The following is a 22,753-nucleotide window of genomic DNA, read 5'->3' on the forward strand; positions in this document are numbered from 1 at the left end:
GGGAAGGAGGGAGGAAGGAAGGAAAGAAGGAAGGAAGGAAGGAAGAAAGAAAGAAATAGAAAGGAAGAAAGAGAGAGAAAGAGATAGAAAAAAGAAGTATAAATTAGCTAGTAGTGTAGATGGTTAATAATAAGACACCAATTGGCTTGGTTTTGTTGTCATTTCCTTCTAGATTTCTTTGTGTGGAGATCCAGTGTATGGACAGCTGACATTGCTGTTTGCATTAGTTTTTTACTGTTCACCAGTTGACATATTGGTGACCCTTTTCCTGAGATACAGCTTTATAACATCATTAGTAGATTAGTAGTGGTTCTGATGGTTACACTCAAGTGGACAGGTGAAAACTACTCTGTATTGGGAAAAATGTTTACCCTTTATATACTACACAAGGACTCTATATGTGAAATATATACATGTATATATATGCACACACATATGTGTGTATATACATATATACATCATATGCATATATACATAATGTATATTTTTAATAAACAATTTATTTAAAAATGGGGTAGACCAGCACTTGGAAGTCAGAGACAGGAGCATCTCCATGAATTCAAGGCCAACCTAGTATACATGGTAAATTCCAGGACAGCCCAGGCTAGATAGAAAGACCCTGTCTTAAAACAAAAAAAAAAAAAAAAAAAATAGGGTAGGCTAGCATAGTGTTCCACACCTGTAGCCCAGCTTGTGAGATGTTAAGGCCCAGGGATGCTTGAGTCCAGGGATTCAGGCCATCCTGGGCAACACTGCAGATGTCATCTCAACACAAAGGGAAGGGAAGGCACAAAGGAGCTAAAACAGCTTAGGACAGGAAGAGAAGGCAGGAATATTTGATTGCCTAAAAGCTGTGAAATCCTATAATTTTATATTGTAATACACTTGTATTGTAAATGCTTTATTAAACATTCCTATTTCTAACCTCAAGAGAAAAGGTGTTGTGTGACAGATGTGCAGAGGCTACTTACTCCATTGTCTACTTTTGTGTATGTTTAGATTTTTCTCTAAACCAAAGGTTTTTAAAAATTTGCTCGGTAAAGAGATTTTTCAGCACCCTTGGGAACAGCACTAAATACCTCTTGCTGCTCATGCATGGCTGAGGGAACCTTGGGGAAGCACTGTTCCTGAGAAGCTTTGCTTAGGAGGTGGCTGAACCAGCAGGTGCATAGGAGAGAGGGAAACAGCTGCAGGCCGTGTCTGGGCATCTGGGCCACTGGTAAAGGCTCTTCTCTGGGAAGGACAGAGAAGAAATGGCAGACAGACTACAGCCTTCCCATGGCTGTGGTCAGAATTAGGTGGGGTTCATATCTTTTTTTTAATTTTTATTTATTTATTATATGTAAGTACCCTGTAGCTATCTTCAGACACCCCACAAGAGGGCATCAGATATCATTACAGATGGTTGTGAGCCACCATGTGGTTGCTGGGATTTGAACTCATGACCTCTGGAAGAACAGTCAGTGCTCTTAACCACTGAGCCATCTCTCCAGCCCGGGGTTCATATCTTCTTGCCCTATCAAGCCAAAGCCCCTGGATCTGCTGATGGGTCTGTGACAGTCTAGTCACCAGAATTAGGTGCCCAAGTGAGCATCATGAGAGCATTAAAGACCAAGGCATTTCGCTGTGGTAACCTCAAGAAGTTGGTATCCCTTCTGTTGTCCCATGTGACATACACTCAGGTCCAGCCTCTTGGTCTTCTGGTCAGATGTCCACTTGGTTGGCCTTGGGTTATTGTTCTGTTGAGGTAGCCTGTCTCCTTCTCCAGGCCTCAGATGGCACAATGGAGGTGTGAGGCCTATTCTTGTTCAAGTCCCAGGATTCCAGGGAACAAGTGAAACAGGACATGGTGCTGTTAGAGCCAACTGACCAAGGTCCAACTAATGGAGTGCTTACACAGTGTCTTACCCTGCTTGGATAGTGTGGTAGTCTCAGTATCTGCAGACCCCAGCATGTCAGCAAACACAACAAATCAGACTGGAGAGATGGCTCAGTAGTTCACTTGCTTTTCTTCCAGGGGACCTGGGTTCATCTTCCACCACCCACATGGTGGTTCATAATCGTCTCTAGTTCCAGGGAATCTAACATCATCTTCTGGCCTTCTTAGGCAAGGCACAAACATGGTGTGTATACACACACTCAGGAATATATGCACACACATTAAATGAATAAATAAATAAACCTTTTTTTTAAAAAAAGTCATGTTTTCTAAGTAGGTAAATAAAAGCACTCCTTGTTTTTCTAGACAGGGTTTCTCTGTGTAGCCCTGACCTCGAACTCAGAAATCTGCCTGCCTCTGCCTTCCAAGAGCTGCGATTAAAGGCATGTGCCACCACTGACCAGCATATAAAAGTACTCCTTAAGTACACTATAACACTCGTAGGTTAGGGCCTTAGAACACAGAGAAAGGCTCAGCATGGATGGATAAGAGTAATAAAGATTCCTACAGAAGTTAGTTGTGGAGACTGAGAGGCACAGAGGAGGCTGCTTCCGTGTTTGAGTACAGGATTCTCCACTGATGACACTGTATGACTCCAATCAGGGTTCCTAACCTTTCTGTGCCTCAGTTCATCTCCAGAATCGACTGACAACTTTATCAGAAAAGAGGGCCATGGTCCATCTAGCAGATCTCTGTGAGTCTGGGGTACACGGGACCTGTGCTGGGTGGATGGGAGTTAACAAACAGGTGGTAGTGGCACAGATCTTTAATCCCAGCACTTAGGGGGCAGAGGTAAGCGTATCTCTGAGTTTGAGGCTAGCCTAGTCTACAGAACGAGTTCCATCACAGCCAGGGCTATACAGAGAAACCCTGTCTTAAAACAAAACAATAACAAGGGCTGGTGAGATGGCTCAGTGGTTAAGAACACTCTTCCAGAGGTACTAGGTTCAATTCCCACCAACTACATGGTGACTCACAACCATCTGTAATGAGATCTGGTGCCCTCTTCTGGCCTGCTGGCATACATGCAGGCAGAATACTGTATATAAAATAAATAAATCTTTAAAAAATCCCAAATAATAGACCCAGACATCCTTTGAGGATTAAATTATAACTATGACTTGATCCCCAGCACCACAATAGGGAGGAAGAAAAAAAAAGAGTAACATGAAATTATTACAGTAGCTGGGCAATGGTGGCACACACCTTTAATCCCAGCACTTGGGAGGCAGAGGCAGTTGGATTTCTGAGTTCGAGGCCAGCCTGGTCTACAGAGTGAGTTCCAGGACAGCCAGGGCTATACAGAGAAACCCTGTCGTGAAAAAAAAAAGGAAAAAGAAAGAAATTATTACAGTAAAAACTGGTGTTACCATTTTAAAAGTCATTTTGGAAACACTAGGGATGAGAAATAAAAAAGCTTGCAGCTGAGTGTGAGGTAACCAAGGCAACCAGGATGCGGAAGGCCAAAGCCTGTGTCTGCAGGTCACCAGCAACCATGATGTCCCACAAGAAACACATGTAGGCATCTGTTGACTTTTCTACATACCCTAAATTGTAGGCAAAAAAACAGCTTGTGAAAAGCTTTCGCCTGTTCCAGGAAGGAGGCCACCCTGGACCCCTAGACAAGGAGCCAAATATGAGCTTACCAACAGAGCTGCCGGTACATCTCAGCTGACGGCTGGCAGACCCTGCCAAGGTCAGGGTCAGCAAGAGTGGCCAAGGCCAGCAGTCAAAGGTAAACACCTGCCCGGCAGGGACTTCAAAGCATGGCCACTCTCCTAATTTGCTGAGCTGCTTGTGACCACCTTGCTGGTTTGGTGAGGGAACCATGCGCAGAAGGAAAGCCCCCACACAGCTCAAGGACAGCTAGCTCCCTTTAGGGGCTCTCCCCACAGGATGCTAACCTGACCTTCCAGGCACTCTCTTTTGAAGGCCTCTTTCTGCAATAAATCCTTCTTTTTTTAAAAAAAAATTGCTATTTTACTTTTAAATTAAAATATAATTATATCACTTTCTCCTTCCCTTCTTTCCCTTCCTTTCTTCTAGCCCCTGTCCAGTCTTTTCTATCCAACTCCTTCCATGTCTGTCCCTCCACCACTCTCAGATCGATAGCCTCTTCTTCCTCAATAATTATTGTTTCATGGATATGTGTGTGTGTGTTGTTGTTGTGGCTGTTATTTGTGTGGTTTGTGTGTGTATGGTTTAGAGTCTCACTTTATATTGGATTACCAATTAGGGGCCTCACCCATAGACTAGTAACTTCTCCTTTTGTCTGTAGCTCCTTGTCCAGGGGTGTGACCCCACGGGATGTTCCCTTTTTCGTGTTAGCCTGTGTATTGATGTTGCCATGGCTTAGGTGTTGTTTGTGCCGCCATTTCTGTGAGAGACTGTTTCACAGCGGACTTCCTGGCAACCTGAGTCTTATTAGCTTTCCATCCCTGTCTTCTGAGTTGTCCCTCAGCAGCAGATGCAGGAGTCATGATGGAGATGTATCTGTTGGAGCCAGGCTCCCACAGTCGGCTCATCTCTCCACTGTGCCCAGTTGAGGCTTTCTGTGATGGCCTCTATTTGTTGTAAGAGAGACTTCTTTGATGAGGGGTGGTAGCCATGCTTATTTACGGGTATAAAAATAAGACTTAGGATGAGGTAAGGGATTAGGCTGTTCTCTAAGCTTTCTGTATAATAAAATATTTTAGAAATTCACCCTTCGTTGTCCCGAATCTCACTCTTCGAACTTTCTAGACAAGACCCTGGAGCCTGCCTCAGTGAGGCTTTAGTGACCAGCAAACAAGTAGAAATTCCTGTCTCTGAGTTATACATGGCTGAAATGAGAATGTCTCTGTTGCTACAAGGACCTCTGTGTATTTCTGCTTCAGAATTAACAGTACTGAACACAGTTGTTACTATCAATATTTATTGAATATTTCTTCCACACCAGGATCTGTGTTAGTCATCTGTGTACGTTAATGCCTGGATCTTGATAGATCTGTCTCACAAACAAGGAACAAAAGGCTACAGCTTTTCATTTTATTGGAAAATATGGGCTGGAAAGATGGCTTATTGGGAAAAGCACTTGCAACACAAGTGTAGGTCAGGGGTCAGAGGTCAGAGGTCAGAGGTCAGGCACCCACATAGATAGTAAATGCTGGGAGCCTATGGTGGCATATACCTGAAACCTCAGCACTCGGTAGCAGAGACAGGTGATCCCTGGAGCAAACTGTCTAGCCAGAATAGCTGAACCAGTGAGCTGTGGGTTCCCGTGAGAGACTGTGCCTCAACACGCTCTGTGGAGGGCAAGTGAGGGAGGCAGCGGATGTCAGTTTCTGGCAGCACCAACCATTAGTGCAGTTTGCACAGGCACACACCCATGCACCCAAGTATATCAACGTGAATTTACACCATCCACACATCGACACAAAAAATATAATGCCATAAAGGTTATATTTTTAATTTTAGAAGGATTTACTTTTTCCTCATTTTTATTTGTATGTGCGTGTGTGTGTGTGTTCACACGCGCATGCGTGTGAGCTTACATGCACCTGACATAGGTGCTAGAAACCTAATCCAAATCTTCTGCGAGAACAGTAAGTACTCTTCACTGTTGAGCCATCTCTCTAATCTCAAAGACTTTTTTTTTAATTAGAAAAGAAAAGAGAGAGAGACAGAGACAGAGACAAGACAGGGCTAGACAGATGACTCATCATTTAATAATATATCCTGCTCTCAGAGAGCCTGAGATCAGTTTCTCTGTGTAAGCCAGGCTGTCCTGGAACTCACTCTGTAGACCAGGCTGGGCTTGAACTCAGAGATCCGCCTGCTTCTGCCTCCCAAGTGCTAGGATTAAAGGCGTGCGCCACCACTGCCTGGCGGTTCTCAGAACTCTTATGTCTTGCAATTCACAGGAGTTCACAGCAGCTTACTCCAGCTCCAGGGGCTCTGGTGCCCTCTTTTGGTCTCCTTGGGTACCTGCACACACACACACACACACACACACACACACACACACATGCACGCACGCACGCACGTGCCCGCACACACACAAATAGAAGATAAATCTTTGAAAAAGAAAACATAGTTGTTCCAAGTTGTTCTCTTAAAGAGAAATGGCTCTCTTCCCATGCTGTTTTCTAGTACTTGCTCACAGACAACTTTTTTTCAATAACTTTATTATTTACATGAAAATGACATACACTTTTAAATTTTATTTGTTTGTTTATTTATTTATTTTGACGACACACTTTTAAAAAGTGGAACAAAGAAGAAGAAAACAATCCCCAAGCCACAAATTAGTAAAAAGAGACAGAACGTGGCCTTAATGCTTAGAAACAATAGCTGTTTTCACTATGTGACTTTAGACACCCTGGTGTCTATTGTCTTCCTATGAGTCACCGAAGTAAAATATCACTTCATGGCACTGGGTGCTTTTTCTGACCACTGAGGAAAGACAAACTCAATGAGTATTAAACTACCTGGTATGCCAAAAACTTGGGCTAGTTTTCAGATTGATTTTTTTTTCTAGTGTAACAACTAAATTACAAGACATTGCAAATAAATTCTTGTTGGCATTTTCTTTCTGCTTATGTCAGAGTCTTGAGGTATCTACTAATAAAGGAAGAATCTTAGACATCTACTACCTGAGCCAGAAGCCTACAAAGAAAGTCAGGTAAAAGCTGATATTTCTATGTCCTAGGGCCTTGGACATGCTAGCCAAGAGCTCTGCCCTGAAGCCCATTACCAGCCTCAAGCAAAATCTTATGTAGCATAAAAAGACATAGATATTTATTGGGGGTAAAATTCATTATTCAGATATCTGTGAAGAGCTTGAACCTAGGGAGAACCCTCTGGGAAGAAGATAGACCTGTAATACCAAATATTGTCAAAGCCAAATTCTATATTTTATCGTTCATATTTGGAGATAAGAAAACAGGGGTTGGAAGGGGGAGGGTGTTAAGGAGATGTAAAAAGTCTCCAGGGATGCAAACCAGAACCCAAATCCTCATTTGGAGTCATCTGGAAAGAGTTGTTACTGTTTGTGTTTTGGAGGCTGGATAAGAGTTCATATTTTAGATGGGAAAAGGCTCTGATAAAAGCTAGTTGACAAGTGACTTCATCACTCAGACATGGAGTCTAAGGTGCAAGTCACTGGTAGAGCATGAGGCCCTAGGTTTAATCTCCAAATACCAACCTATGACTCAACCAAACAACAACCCCACTAATGTCTGAGAAAACTCCAAAGCTCCTATTTTTTGGGAGGATGTTTAAGACAGGGTCACATATAACCCAGCGTGCCTTGAACTTGCTCTCTAGCTAAGGATGACTTTGAACCTCTGATCCTTCTGCCTTCCCTGGCTAAGGTTCTCTAACTTCTGAAGAAACTTCAGTTGGTCTTGCAGGTTCAGAGAAGCAGGAGCATAGATCACAAGCCACACAGATGTTTCTGCAGATACTAAGCGCAATTCTCTTCCTAGTCTTTTAAATGTCGATTTTAAGGAGGATGGAAAAGCACTTCCACATCGCCCAGGAAGTCGATGCTGAGCCTGTGCAAACAGAAAGACAGGGTCTGTTATGACTCCTCCCTATCCCTTGTACAGCTTTCCACCGGGGACCCAGAGACCATAAGTTCCTGGAGCCAGGCTTTGCTAGCACTGAGTGTTTCAAAGGCAGGTAACAGCAGACAGAATACTCCGCAGCACTGAGAATCCTGAGAATCCTCCCGCGCCCTGGTATTGGGTTCATAGCCATGGACACTAACATGTTTTCAGTGGATCTAGGGCCTCTGAGTTGTACACATATACCCTCAGAGATGATCAGAAAACAGCTAATTACAATCCTAAGAGCCTCTGATATATTTCCACAGGCATGCTGCAAGACCAAGTCCGAGGGTCAAGCGTAGATGTGTCTCCAAAGAAGACTACTACAAAAGCAACAAGAGCTCCAAGAGCAGCTTCCCATACCAGAATCCCAGGAACTACTTCCCATGCCGGAGTCCCGGGAACAGCTTCCTATGCCAGAGCCCTGAGAACAGCGTCCCATGGAGCTTGAAGCTGGCTGTCCTTGGGATTTTCTTCATTGTGTTGTTTGTCTACATAATTGTGGAAAAGAAGCCACTCTTGGGTTAAACTCCTTAGGAGCAAAGCAGCGTCTGCAGTGTCCCGACCTTTAACAAGAACCATAGAGCCGTGCAGAAGGGCCATGGCTACAACCAAGCAACCTCTCCCCGCCCTATACTGGCTCTCCTGGCTGTTTCTGGGTTCAGCCAGGTGGAAGAGCAAGGGCAGAACCAGGCAGCATGGTGGTGCATGATGGTCTGTAAGCCAAGTAAGCCATCATTAAACGTGCTAATACATCAGAGCGCTCTTCTATAAGGGAAACTGCCTGGGCCTCCCGCCCTCAGCCCTCCTTCCGGTTTCCTCTCGTCCGCTTTTTTCCCCAGCCGAAAAGGCTTCACATTCTTATGACTGAGACCACTTGCATACTACAGAGCATAGAAACAAGGAGAAAATTATGTTCTTAATAAAATATGTCCAAGTGTCCAGATAGTGGTGACATTTCCAGTTTGGCATGCTGACGACAGTGACCTTGATACAGCATAAATCTGCCTCTGCAGCAGTAATCCCTCAGACTCAGATGGGTTCTTCCCCAGTCATCGGACCTAACTTCATCTCTGGCTCTGATTTTTCTATTTCTTGGTGGCAGTTGGTGACTTTTCCTGAGAAGATGTACATAAGTGTCTTTCCCAGATATGACACAGAGGACAGACCCTTAAAACAAAATCTAGGAATCCAGTTTAGGTTAGTGAATCTAGCTTATTGTGATTATTTATAGGCACCAGAGTTAAGAGTCCTTTCTCCAGCACGGGTGAGAACTCGTGGTGAAAACTGGCTTTTGGAGTTCTCTAACAGCGGGCGGCAGCTCCACCAGAAGAGTCTCTTTTCTCTGGAAGTTGTTTATAGTTTTTTTTTGTTCTCTAATAGGAATGATGATCTTTTATTGGGGGAGGGTTTGTCAATCCAAAAATATGGAACTTTTCACAAATTTGTGTGTGATCCTTGCGCAGGGGCCATGCTAATCTTCTCTGTATCATTCCAATTTTAGTATATGTGCTGCCGAAGAGAGCACTTGTTTACAGTTCTGTGAGCTCAGAAAGGGGCCTCATGAGTCCTGTGAATTATTGAAAGTGTCTTGTGGGTTTTATACACCTTCCTCCCATCTCTCCAGGAGGAAATGTTTTAATCTGGAGACAGAGGTAGCTAGACCATGTTTTCTTGACCAGGAATCATGTGACCCTCAAAATCTACAAGAACACTGCAAAGGACAGAGGTGAATTCCGTGTGATGCTGGAGAATGAGGATCAGCTGGGGGTCAAATTTAGGCACTGTTGGGGCGGAGCCACCGTGGGAAAGGCTGCCTCAGTCGGTAACACTAGAGGTTGGCTGGGGCTAGGGGTCAGAGGTTGAGCCCTGCCAAGCAAGAGTGAGGTCTGGATTCCAGCCAGGCTCACAAGTGGAAGAGGTCCTATAGCAATTTTTATGGCAGCTAAAACAAGCCCTATACAAAGGTACAAGGGGACTAGTCCAGTAAACAGAAACATTGCCTCTTAGAGATGAAGGAGTAACGAAACCATCAACACCCAGATTATCATAGAAAGCACTCAACTGGAGTTTTCTTTAAACTAATTTTATTTTATATATAACAGTGTCTGCCTGAATGCATGCATGTACACCATGTGATGCCTAGTGCCGGTGGGAGTCAGAAGAGGGCATCAGATCTCCTACACTGGTGTTACAGATGATTGTGAGCCACTGTGTGACTGCTGGGTACCAAGCCTGGGTCCTTTACAAGAGCACCAAGTGCTCTTAACTCTAAAGCCAGTGCTCCAGCCCCAACATGCTTTTATTTTTTTAATGGTAATCAAAAAGGACAGACTTGTACTGCATTATCATAATGTCACAATAGGAGAGGGGAAAGCACAGCATGATTTAAAGATTCTACAAACACTATGTGTTAATTTTTTAATGAGAAAAATATAACTTTTAAAAATTATACTAAGTGTGTGTGTGTGTGTGTGTGTGTGGAGAGAGAGAGAGAGAGAGAGAGAGAGAGAATGCTACCCCTGTCTTAGTTTGCTTTCTATTGCTGTGATGAAACACTAAACAAAATTTTCCTGGGGAGGAAAGGGTTAATTTGGTGTGCATGGCTCCCGCCATGATCCATTACTGAGGGAAGTCAGGGCAGGGACTCAAGCAGAGACCAGGGAGGAGTGCTGCTCATTGGCTTGCTTGCTAGCTAGGCTTTGTTACTTAACCTAGGGCCACCTGCATAGGGGATGGTACCGCCCACACTGTTCTGAGCCCCTCCACATCAGTCATTAACCAAGAAAGTGTCCCACAGGCCAATCTGATGGAGGCAGTACCTCAACTGAGGTTCCTGCCTCACAGGGGATTCTAGTTGGTGTCAAGTTGACAAAAAACTAGCACACACCACACAAAAAAATGATCACATATTGTACATACTGTGTATATTGCAAGGAACACAAACATCTAGTAAGGCTTGCCTACACAGTTTTGTTATCATAAAAAGTCTAGAGCTTAAAATATGTTATATTATTAAGCAAGTAAAATAGAATCTTATTCACATGAACCAACTGTAGAAAATATCGTCATCTTCCCCTTTGCTTAGAGAGAGATCTTGGGTAGATGAGAAGAAAGCTGCTCGCATGCTGGCCCCTAGAAGCTTATGTCTTCTCCAGCAGCAGCTGGTGTGCCAGCCTCAAGTATCAGTTCCCTTAGTTCTGGGTCACAGCCTGCATTGTCTCTTCTATATTTTTTTTGTCACCTCTCTTCCACTCCCACCTTTCTTTTCTTGGTCACTGTTGAACCTTCGGCTGCTCCTTTAGTTGCCCGTGGCTGCCAGCAGGATGGATAACTGAGGGTACTTGCCTTTGTTAGGACAGCATTTGGGAGCTAGATACCTAGAGGGTGGTCCTTCAGCAACTGGGCTTTGGGTGTAGCTAGGATCACTTAGACATCACCTCCTCCCAGAGGTAAGGTGACTTTTGAGAGGATGGGTTCTCTGAATGGATCAGCAGGGTGTCCTGGGTCACATAGCCATACTAGCATCGCCAGATGGGTCCTAGGCTTCTGCAGGCAAGCACCTCTTTAACCATCAAGTGGTCCTGTCAGGGCTTCCCCCAACCCTTCTTCCACAATTAAGTGGACATTTCTGGCTCTGAAGCCAGGGCCCAGAACTCCAGAACCAGGTTCTCTTGGTAAGCAGGTTGTTTCTAAGCCTACTGGCCAGTATCAAAAACAGCTGCTAGCCACTATGGCTGCTTTAAGGCAGCCAGACTTTGTCAAGCTATTCAGTAGCTGTACCTGGAAGCCTGGAACTCAGGGGGCAGTGCCAGGTGACACTGGAACTCAGGGGACAGTGCCAGGCAACATTGGCTCACACAGCACGGGGCAATGTTGGAGGCCCCTGCTGGATCTCCAGGTTTCAATCCACTGAATGGTGCGTATGATGTTCAGGAGATCAGGCTGGTGGGACGCTTTGGGATCAAGTCACTGTCCGAGGCTGGGTGTGGCTGGTGCTGCTTAGTGTCACACTGGATCCTCACTCACTGCCACTATGCTCTGCTGCTTCTTCATGTCCAGTGTGGCCTGCGCGTCTGAGAGCAGGCAGGGAGAGACCACTTGGGGTGTCTCTCGTGCATCTCTGCTGCAATACCAGGTGTTGTGTAAGACTTACTCAGGGGCCTGATGACAGACTAATGTAACAATGGCAAAACCCAACTTGGTGAAACAATGTTTGTTGGGGTTAGTTACAGGAACAGGGTGACTCAAATACAGCTTCACCATTGAAAGGCTCACCCCATTATGAGAGACAGCCCATGGACAACTCCAGCATCTGGAGGACACCACAGCTTGATGGATCATGATCTTCCAGCCAGCTCCTCCTCTTTCTACCTATGATGGTCCTCCTCCTCCTCCTGCTGCTCCTCCTTCTTCCTCCTCCTCTTGTCCTTCTCCTTCTCTTCTTCTTCCCTCCCCCTAACCCCCTTCTCCTCCTCTTTGGTTTTCAAGGCAGGGTTTTTCTGTGTAGCCTTGGCTGTTCTGGAACTCTGCAGATCAGGCTGGCCTTGAACTCAGAGATCCTGCTGCCTCTGCCTCCCGAGTGCTGGGATTAAAGGCGTGCACCACCACTGCCTGACTCAGTTTACTACTTTTATGTCTTGAATCTTATGAGTTATAGTTTTCCTAGGCAGTGAAGTTTGTATACTCCTGAGTCTCATATGAATCTCCTGGCTTCTTCATGAAGGGAACTTTCAACTTAGGACTTCCTGAATCTTAAGGAGCCTTCCTCCAGGATGATGTTTTATTTCCAGGAAACTGCTATACTAGGGGAGACAACATAGGAAAATGTCTCCCAGTCAGTGTACTAGGTGAGCTTATATAACTTCCGTTCACATCCAGAGATGTCTTGTTTAGTTAGGCCAGTCACCACAGCCTTCGCTCATAGCTGTTGTGTAGCACCAACCAGCCTTCAAGGCTTTAGTTTGGGACCAATCATGAGTGTCTCGTTGGTTATAGTAGTCCTTCTACTGGATAAATGTGCCCCTCTGTGGCCAAGTTAGAAATGCTTCTTTCAGGCTTGTGATTGACACAAACTGTCCAAACCATGACTGAGGTGCCACCTCTCCGCTGCTGTCTTTTGCAGTTTGTCAGGCATCTATGGAGTGTTCGGGTGGGTAGCTGTTAGATGGACAGTCCTTTTGCTCAAGGCAGTTTGGCACGAAAAGAAAGTTTATCTGCTAATTAGTGAGTCCAGTAGCCACACCCCCAATATCTTTGCTTATTTACATGAAACTAAACATAATATAAAGCTTTAGAATGTATCATTAATGATAACAGTAATTTTAACAATTTTCCAGCAATCTTTATACCCACCCAGTGCCCAGGAGCCACATCTCTTTGTGATTAAGAAAATCTGAGAGTCTGGAGAGATAGCTCAATGGTTAAGAGAACTTAACTGCTCTTCTAGAGATTCAGGGTCCAATCCCCCCACACCCAACATGGTGGCTATCAAACATCTGTAATTCCAGTCCCAAGGAGATCCAACATCATCTTATTGCCCTGTGGGCACTGCACACACATGGCACATAAACATCCATGCAGGTAATATGCATAAATAAATCTCAAGAAAATCATTTGCAAATAACTATATTATTGGAAATATTGAGAGATATGTGATCTCATTGGGCTGCAGCAGCTATTCTGTGACCATGAAGTGAGAATGTCAAAGAGGGGCTGAGAAGATGCTGCGGTGTCAAGAGCACTGGCTACAATTCCAGAGGACTTGGGTTTGACTTCCAACGCCCACATGGTGGCTCACAATTGTCTGCAACTCCAGTTTCAGATATGATGCCTTTCTGTAGTCTCCATGGGCACCACAAATGGTATAGAGATATATACATGCAGGCAAAACACCCATACACATAAAAAAAAAAACATTTAAAAAGAAGTGTAAACCAGGTATGGTAGTGCATATCTTTAATCCCAGCACTAGAAAGCCAGAGGCAGGAGGATCTCTGAGTTTAAAGCCAGCTTGGTCTACAGAGTGAGTTCTAGGACAGCCAGGGCTACACAGAGAACATATCTTGGACAAAAAGAGGAGGAGGAGAAAGAGGAAGAGGAAGAAGAAGAGGAAGAGGAAGAGGAGGAGGAAGAAGAGAAAGGCTGACCCACAGACATTGGTCTGATACCTTAGTACTGCTGCAAGTTCTGCTCAGGCTATGAGACCAGCATTTAATTAAGGCAGGACAACAAGGATTACCTGCTTTGTATTATATGTTTAATCCAGAGCATCAAGGGAGATTGGGGAAAAGCTTTTGGCTTTAATTGCCTCTATATTACACAAACAAGGGAGAAGAACACTGGACAAGAAATAAGAAGAATCCACATAACACCTATGCATACTTAATGAAGAAAACACCTCTAAGAAGCTGTGTGTGTGTGTGTGTGCATTCAATTGGTACTTAAAAGTCAGATTCCTGGAATCAGTTCAAAGGAAGTGCACACAACTTAGTTTCATGACCTGTCACTCAAAGGCTCAGACCCCCCACCCCAGCTAAACCTGCTCACTGTTTGTTTTGAGATATATAACACTCTGATGCCCAGCTATCCTGAGGGTTCAAAAAAAAATCAGGTTCAGTCACTTGCCTAAAAGCAAAAAAAATTGGTACACATAGCAAGTTACAACCCAGCCATAGCCACAGAGTGAGACTCTTATCTGCATAAAACAAAAACAAAAACAAAAACAAAAACTAAAAAGCCATATGAGAAGAGGTGGTGAAGGGATTTGAACCACATAGAGAGACCAGACAGAAACAGAACAAAAGGCATGTATGGCTCCTCAGCCTCAGAGTGTGGTCTAGCTGATTATTATCTCATAATTAGTCAAGGAAGCCTTGTAGAAAGAAGAAAGTGTAGATTCCACTCCAGTCACAGATGTTTCTCGGACCTGTTGTTCCTGAAACCTAAGGTGACTGCAGAACAGAAGTACACAGAGCAAAGAAGACAGCTGCAAAATGGCGGCAGAGATGCTGCTAGTTTCCCATAGGTCAACTGCAGGCCCAAGTGCGGAGTCAGCAAAGGCAGCCTGCAAGTCTCAGCCAGATTCATCAGAAGCACAGGTTATACCACCAGTCTGGAGAGGTCATACTTGGACTGAGCCCTCACCCGTGGGATCTTTCCCTCTCTTCAGGGAGATAGTGTCAGAACTGAACTAGGGGACAATCGCCTGGTGTCTGCTGGGGAGTGTGGCATCAGAATTGCTCTGTATGTGAGGAGGAAAGTCATTTATCAGTTGTCAGAAGAGACATGGTTTGTGACAGCAGAAAAAGACACCTTGGGTTTTCCCATCTTTAATAGACACTGAGAGGACTCAGGATAGAGGAAGGTGGGGTTTAAGTTTCTCAGGAGCAGGAGTATGCTGAGACTGCTTCCCCAGGGAGAGAACCTGTCTGTGTAGGACACCAAAGCGATACAAATTCAACAACTAATTTGCAACCCTAGGCTCTTATGATAAAGTGACAAACAATACCAACAGCAGGCACAGTTCCTGCTCTCAAGGAACACACAGTGGTGCTGGGATGTAGAATTTGAGAGCCATTTACAGATGCTGAGTCATGTCCTTTGAAGATGGCACAGGCTGTCTGTCCTGGGGATAGTCATCAAAGACACTGGGTGTGGGAACTTCTTGAAAATGACGTCATGGTTAAGGCAAAGGATGAGTAAGAGTCAGTTCAAAGAACGCGGCAACCATGGGTGAGGTTATAAGAGAACTCAGCCTGGCAGAGTACAGCACTGCCATAGCACTACCAGCGACACAATGGTGACTGAGGGATCAGAGGGAAGCGTGAAGGGGTCCTGAGCAATATGGCTACCGGGGAAGGAAAGATTCTGCTCATGGAGTCTTAAAGCTCATTGTGGTCTTCATCAGGGTAAATTTGAACTTGGCAAAGCATTAAAAATATATATATATATACTTTCTAGAATCAACTGTACTGGGTAACACTCAGCTAGATTCTAAGAATCCAAGAGCAGAGGCAGGAGAATTACAGTGAACCCAAGGACACCCAGGTTACAGTGGCTCCTTCTCTCTGGTTGTCTTCCTGTTAGTTTCCACTGCCACCCATGAGATAGCTTGAGAGAGGAGGCTTCTCGAAAGGAGCTGTAGCTGAAAGTCTGAGGTATTTGGGGAGCACGAGTCAGTTCTTAGAGTATGGTGATTTTGCCTTGTATGCAGCTGCAGATAGTTTCTGCAATTGTGTGATGTCTGGAATGCTGGGAACATTTCAGAGGGTATATAAGTGCTAGGCCCCACCCCGTGAGGTGGGGTTGCTGGTGGTTTGTTAAGTAGTCGTGCAAAAAGAAGAAACAACAAGAAGAAATTAGCTCTCCTGGAGAGGCATATCAACTTTGCCCCAAGGATCTCACACCTCTAACTAGCAGGCAGTAGTCTTATGACAGTCTCTCCCCCTTTGCCCTCTGTCCCTGTTTCTCTCCCATCTAGTGTCGAGGGGTTGAAAGATGGAAAGGGATGGAGAAGGGTGGAGGAAATAAGAGCCCACACAGTCGCAAAAGACAGCTACAGTGTTCTCAGTAGTCGCGCGTCTCTTTTCAAGCCTAGCCCTGCACTCCAGAAAGTGCCTGTTTCCTCCTGAGCACTTTCCAATCCAAACAGACATTTGAAACCTCAAGACAGTGACCCAGATCTTGCCTCTTATTTGTTCCTTTGAAGAGAAGTCCCTAACATGAACAATGGCTTGCAAGACGTTCTGGTGGCCTGCACTCTGCAGCCTCAGCTAGGGACAGGCTGACACCCCCAGGGCCTTGGTTGTGCTCATGTCTGTAAAGGTCACCGCTACTGCCTATCGCAGGGCCATAACTGCCACCCAGTTAGAGTGGTTTCCAGGATTGTTAACAGGTGCAGGCTATACTGGCTGAAGCAGCAAAATCTGGTTCACTGCATGACACACGCGAGCCCTGGCCGGTGTTCTCTATATAGGGCAGGGAGGCCTGTTCTACAGCGTCTGTACTGTTTACGTCTTTATTCAGCCAGTGTGCATGCAGGATGGCAGATGGGAGAAAATCTTAAAGGCTCTATTTTTGTTGTTTTTTTATGATATTCACAGAAATGCTGTGCTACCCCCTTTTAAAATAATTGGTTAAGAACCGCGTTATTTTCGTTGCTAGTCATAAATAGAGAGGTGTCAGACCACATTGTCCAGATCAATAGAGGTTGCTGGTGAGTCTCAAAATCAAGAAGGGTTATTTATGTTTGCAGTGCTGTTTTATTTTAATCTCCCTCTTCCAACCCTGCCACCCCCACAGCCCCCTGAGGGGAATTCTTGTTGAGTGGCTGGGGATGAGGTTTGGTGTCAGAGTGTTGCCTAGCCTGAGCTCGTGCAAGGGCCCAGCTCCCATCCCTGCAACTGTAAGAAAAGAAATACAGCTAAAAAAGGAAAGCCTTGTTGATTCGAGGAACTGAAGTAAAATTAAACTTTATTCTTTTCTGAAGCCAGAACTTTCTCCAAGACTAAAATAAGAAAGTGCTGGGGTGGGGTAAAGTGCTTCCTGTACAAACCTCAGGACCTGATGCCAACTCCCAGGATCCATACGAAGAGCTGGGTGTGGCCAGGCGTGCCTGTGACTCCCGGACTGGGGCCCTGAGGACACAGAAGGATCCAGTGGCTCTGCTCAGCAAATCTGGCCCAACAATCCAGGTTCACTGAGAGACCCTGCCTCAAAGACATAAAATGAAACATGATACAGAAATATATCCAAGGCCAACCTCTGGCATCTTCATGCATGTTTGCACACACACAAGAATATACACACATGCATGTACACACAGGAGTACACACACACACGTACATACACACTCAGGAGTGTTCACACATGTACATATACTCAGGAGTATACACCACACATGTGTACACATACACAGAAGCATGTACTCCACATACACAGACACACACACACACACACATACACCCACACACCCACCAAGAAAGCCCCTAGCTAACTCAGTGATTAGCTGGAAAGATCCCCATAGATACTTTGATGGAAGAAAACCCATCAGTTTGTGTGAAGCAACATTGTCCAAGAATGAGAAGCCCTTTGAAGAGGGTCATGTGGGACTTCCTTGCCACTGGGTACACAGCACAGAGCTACTTCCTTCTTGGTCCTTTTGGGCATGAGCAGGAAGTGAAGAGGCTGGGGCAGGGCTGCTCCCCCTCAGAGAAAGACACAAAGACAGCTCCCAAGATTGTTCCTGCGCACGGGTCACCTAAATGCAGCCCAGGCTAATGCATTAACGTCTGGAGAGCCACGGGAAGTATTTTAGGCACTCCGCAGGCATAGACTGAGGACGTTGCTCTCCATTGCCTGGCAACAGGGTTAGTGTGACAGCTTCAGTTCCTAGAGAGCGGTTCTTAAAATTCTCTATGGAGTTAAGGGTTACCTAATGCTGTGGGGAGGGAACAGGGGGAATGTGTCTTAGGAATGGCTTATTCATAACTGTTACTGTTCTGACTAGAGAGTAACTCTTTTCCCTTTCATGAGAGAGATGTTGGGCAGCTCCTCAAATGAAGATACAGAAAGAAGAGCATGGGGCATGTTGGTGAGCTAGGATGGTTCTGTTGCTGGGAGGAGCACATTGCTCCTCTCACAGTGCTGAAGAGCAAAGGCCTATGGGTAAAAGGAGGGCAAGGTGGGCCAGCCTGCTCCTTGTGGGGATGAAGGGCTCCTTCATGTGTAGGACAAGCACTAGGTTCTCTGAGGTGACACTGAGCTCATGATGAACTGAGGGGATGTTATTAAGAGTGAAATGTGCCAGTCACAAAAGGATCCACACTGCGTGAGTCAATCAGCGTGAGACCTAACCTGAGTCAAATTCATAGTGTGTGTGTGGGGGTGGGGGGAAGGGGCTGGGTTAGAGAATTACTGTTGGGCATTTCCCCTCAACCATCTCTCCAATCCCCTAAAATAGTCTTTAAAACAAAAACGCATAGTTGTATACCTATGATTTCTTTACTTGAAAGGTAGAGGCAAAAGGGTCAAAGTTTGACAGGGAGGGTGGGGGCTGGAGAGATGGCTCAGTGGTTAAGAGCGCTAACTGTTCTTCCAGAGGTCCTAAGTTCAATTCCCAACAACCACATGGTGGCTTACAACCATCTGTAATGGCTTCTGATGCCCTCTTCTGGTGTGTCTGAAGACAAGGACAGTGTACTCATATACATACAATAAATCTTAAAAAAAAATAGTTTGAGCGGACTCCAGCTACATAACAAGTATGAGGGCAGCCCTAACTAACCAACCAACCAAGTGAATAAATAAATAAAACTGGGTAAATTAGATATGCTTGTAGCTTAGAGTCTATTTGTAGAACCTAGTTTTCTATCTCTGTATAGATATCATATGCCAGCATATCATTTTGTAGCCAAGATAAACTGTACCTGGATAAATCCCTCACCCCCATTTTCTATACAGTCTAACCAGAATGTACCAGAAGGCTCAGGGTTGACTCACTTGGCGCTGTGGTTTCAGCACTTCTTGTTCTAGTAGAACCCATCATATCCTGGGTTGCTCCTGTGCATTTTCTAGCCCCAAACTCATTAAGAATTCTACTAACAGTATTCTTTCATAGGATTTTTCATGGAGGCCCATGGAAATCCTTTGCTGCTTGTCAATGCCTTGATTGCTAGCTTTCTTCACTGTATCCCATGCCTATCTTCACTATCAAATTCAGAAGTCAGGCAGGATCCCTTTCTTGAATGTTTTTCTTGTTTTGTTTTGTTTTGTTTTGAGATAGGGTCTCTCTGTGTAGCCCTAGCTGTCCCAGAACTCTCTCTAGAGACCAGCCTGGCCTTGAACTCAGAGAGATCCTCCTGTCTCTGCTTCCAGAGTGCTGGGATCAAAGCCATGTACCATCACCACTTCCAGACCCCTTTCTTGATTTTTGACAAGTGTGATAAATACATCTCAGTGGGTGAGGTCTCAGGGGACAGGATTTCCCTTCATTTGAGTGGTGGCAGCCATGCAGGTTCCAGGGATTGCCTGTGTTGTATTTCTCTCATAAGCCTGATACTGCATCTGGGCAAAAGGCCGTGGGCAGCACTCTGCAGCAGCTTCCTTGAAAAGGGACATTATTTGAGACAGCAGGCCACGTGGGTCAGTGTTGGGAACATGTCTTTAATCATCTATCAGTCAGCTGTAGGCTTTTCCAAACCTGAACTCAGAAAGAAGAAACCTGTCTATCCCCAGCCTAGGCTTCCCATGTGACAGTATGTGACTCCTGCACATAAGAAGCCATAAGAAGGTGCCTTTTAGATACGTCATGCACTCCAAAGTGGAGATGAGTTACTCGGGTGAACAGATTTGCCTTTTTGGTAACCCCTTGTCTTAGTATTATATTGCTGTGAAGAGACCCCATGACTCATGGCAACACTTATAAAAAAAAAACACTTAATTGGAGCTGGCTTACAGTTCAGACGTGTAGTCCATTATCATCATGGCAGGAAGCATGGCGACATGCAGGCAGACAGGTGCTGGAGAAGGAGCTGAGAATTCTACATCTGCATCCAGAGGCAGCAGGAAGAGAATATAACACACTTCTTCTGACAAGACCACACCCACTCCACCAAGGCCACACCTCACAGTGCCACTCCCTATGAGTCTATGGGGGCCATTTTCACTTAAACCACCACACCTCTGCAGTGATGTGAAGGTTGTGGCCTGCTTTCACTCATTCTAATTTACACCTCTGTGATCCGGTGTATCCATTTTCCTATTGGTACCTCATTCAGCTGGCAACCTCTTTTCAGAGAGCTACAGTTTGTGGCTTCAGAAGCTGTTGTAATTTTCCTCAATTGTATTCCATCTTGTTGCCACGAATGGAGGACTTGCTGCACCAGGCTCTCTCCTAGGAGGTGAGGTATAGTAACCAGTCATTGCTTCATCCAGGGGCTCAGGACATGGTGGGGTGAACAGACACAAACATTTGTGTTAGTTATTGTGACCAAATACATGGCAAGAACTAGCTTACGAGAGGAAGGATCGGATTTGACTCATGCATGGTTGAGGAAACATGGTCCACATGGTAGCAGGGACATGTGGCAGGGCTCCTCTCCTTCTCATGTCTCAGGGGTACATGAAGCAGGGTGGGACAAAGGACAGGAAGTGAGACTAAGCTATAAGCCTGAGGGTCCACCCTGCCTACTGATAACTTCCTCCAGAGAGGCTCCAGTTCCTAGAGATGCTATAACTTCCCAAATGAACACTACCAGCTGAGGATGAACATAGGTACCTGTGCAGACGTGTGTGTGTGTGTGTGTGTGTGTGTGTGTGTGTGTGTGAAGGGGAGTGTATTTTGTATCTAAATCATAACAAAAGCTGATTATTCCGAATGTTTGAATGAATACTGTTTGGTGATCTGCCTGAATCCCCATCCAGAGTCAATACCCCTGTCCCTGCTGTGGAGACATTCCTTTCCTGTAGTGGACATCAGTTGCTGGAGCTGCCTCTCCTCTTCAGTTGTACTCACCCCTGTCCAGCTCACAGCTTGACACTGGAAAAAAAACAAACAAACCAAACCAACCAAACGAAACAACAACAACAACCCACCTGGCCAGCATCAAGATGAAGGGAGGACCATTCTGCATTAGAGAAGCCAGTGTGCCCACACTGCCATCAGACAGGGCCTAGACTCCACCTGAAGCCACAGCTCTCCTGGGCTCCTTCCTTTCCCTGCTGTAGACACCAACAGCCTTTCTGCAGAGCATGCTCATAAACGGCTCCTTGTCTTGGGCCCTATTAGAGGGAACTCACCCTATGGCAGTGCTAAGGGGCAAATATTGGGTCAAAATCATCTTACAGTTTTACCATTTCTTTGTCTTGTTATTTTCATTTTGTGTGTGTGTGCATGTGTGTGTGTGTGTGTGTACACGCGCGCGTGCATGCATGCATGCATGCTCATACATACTCTACAATGAGAGAGCCACCTCTCCAACCCTCTTCTTTGTCTTTTTTTTTTTTTTTTTTTAAGAACAAGTCAGTGGACTCTTTATTGCTTCTGGGCGTGGGGCTCAGGAGCTCTTGGTGGGGCGGGTCCGTTTCCTCTTCACCACCACAGGCTTCTGGCTTCGAAGGATGGCACTGGCCCTGCGGATGGCCGCCATACGAAGATCAGGGCGGTACTTGTTCTTTCGGATCATGTGCCTGATGCTGCTGAGAGTAGCCCGAGCATTCTTGTTAATGGTGGTTCTCACATAAGAAGTGGCAGGTTTTCGCTGACCGGATCTGCGTTTCACAACTACTACGACCCCTTTGCCATCAGCTGCAGGCTCCACTCCGACGGTCTTGTGGTGAATTAGCCCGTTGTAACGGAAGGAGTTTCGGGCCTTCAGATTATTGGGCTCCGTGCTGTACGTCTGCTTATTCCTCTTGATCAAGAAACCGGAGCAGTTCCGAACGACCATCCATTGCAGGTGCGCGGACATGGCGGCGGCTCCTCTCTCTATGGCGGCCGGAGATGGAAAACCTTCTTTGTCTTTTTAAGCAGAAAAAAGAAAAGAATCTCAAATACAATTTTTAGTTAAAAAAGGAGAGGAATTAAGAAGACACAGAAAGTGTGGAAACCTGGCTGGGAGTTGGAAACTTCCATTTGTCAGATAAAATCAGAATTGCCTCCAGAGGCAGCATTTGTCTTCCTAAAGAGTCTCCAGCACGGATGTTAAAAACCGTAAGTTATGGGCCAGCAAGATGTCTCAGTGGGTAAAGGTCCCACGCATTTTGACCTGAATTCAAACCCTGAAACCTCTGTGGTAGAAGAACCAACTCCTAGAATTTGTCCTCTGAGATCCATAATCTGGCATTAACACACGCACACACTCATGCACACACATTCATATACACACTTTCATACTCACATACAAACACATTCATACACACATTTATATACAAACACACATACAAACACATTCACATACAAACAGATACACACAAACACAGACATTCACACACACAAACATGCATGTATACACAGAGTAAAGGAGAAAGATTTAAATAAAGGTAAAGATGGCAGCCTTTTCCCTGCCTTTAGTTTGCTTGTGGGCCCAAGTGAAGAGTTGACGGTGCACAGTAAAAGCAGCTCCTGAGTGTGTCTGGATGTTTGTGCTGGGGCTGTATAGTGAGAATGCTTGTCTGGAGCATCATGTAAAATGCCCAGCCTGGAATAACACATAGAGCACCC

At 45.3% G+C, this 22,753-nt stretch overlaps 1 protein-coding gene, 1 non-coding gene and 1 pseudogene across 3 annotated transcripts in view; 1 reads left to right on the forward strand and 2 right to left on the reverse strand.

Moving 5' to 3' along the window:
* Lemd1 (LEM domain containing 1) overlaps positions 1-8,485 on the forward strand; it is a 62,556-nt gene extending 54,071 nt beyond the window's left edge. The window contains exons 5-6 of one of the 2 annotated variants that reach the window (XM_028764746.1): positions 6,526-6,602; positions 7,797-8,485. In XM_028764746.1, the coding sequence (XP_028620579.1) occupies positions 6,526-6,602; positions 7,797-8,058 (339 nt within the window). In that variant the 3' untranslated portion in view covers positions 8,059-8,485. The remainder of the gene's footprint in view (positions 1-6,525; positions 6,603-7,796) is intronic. The other variant, XM_028764747.1, reaches the window with a different exon arrangement.
* Positions 8,486-8,951: 466 nt separating this feature from the next.
* Positions 8,952-9,058, reverse strand: LOC114618937. The gene has a single exon (XR_003711041.1). It is a non-coding gene; the product is annotated as a U6 spliceosomal RNA (small nuclear RNA).
* Positions 9,059-21,535: 12,477 nt separating this feature from the next.
* On the reverse strand, positions 21,536-22,033 carry LOC114618925 (annotated as a pseudogene).
* Positions 22,034-22,753: the final 720 nt, after the last annotated feature.

The sequence above is a fragment of the Grammomys surdaster genome, unplaced genomic scaffold, assembly GCF_004785775.1.
Source record: "Grammomys surdaster isolate TR1022 unplaced genomic scaffold, NIH_TR_1.0 145, whole genome shotgun sequence".
NCBI classification, from domain to species: domain Eukaryota; kingdom Metazoa; phylum Chordata; class Mammalia; order Rodentia; family Muridae; genus Grammomys; species Grammomys surdaster.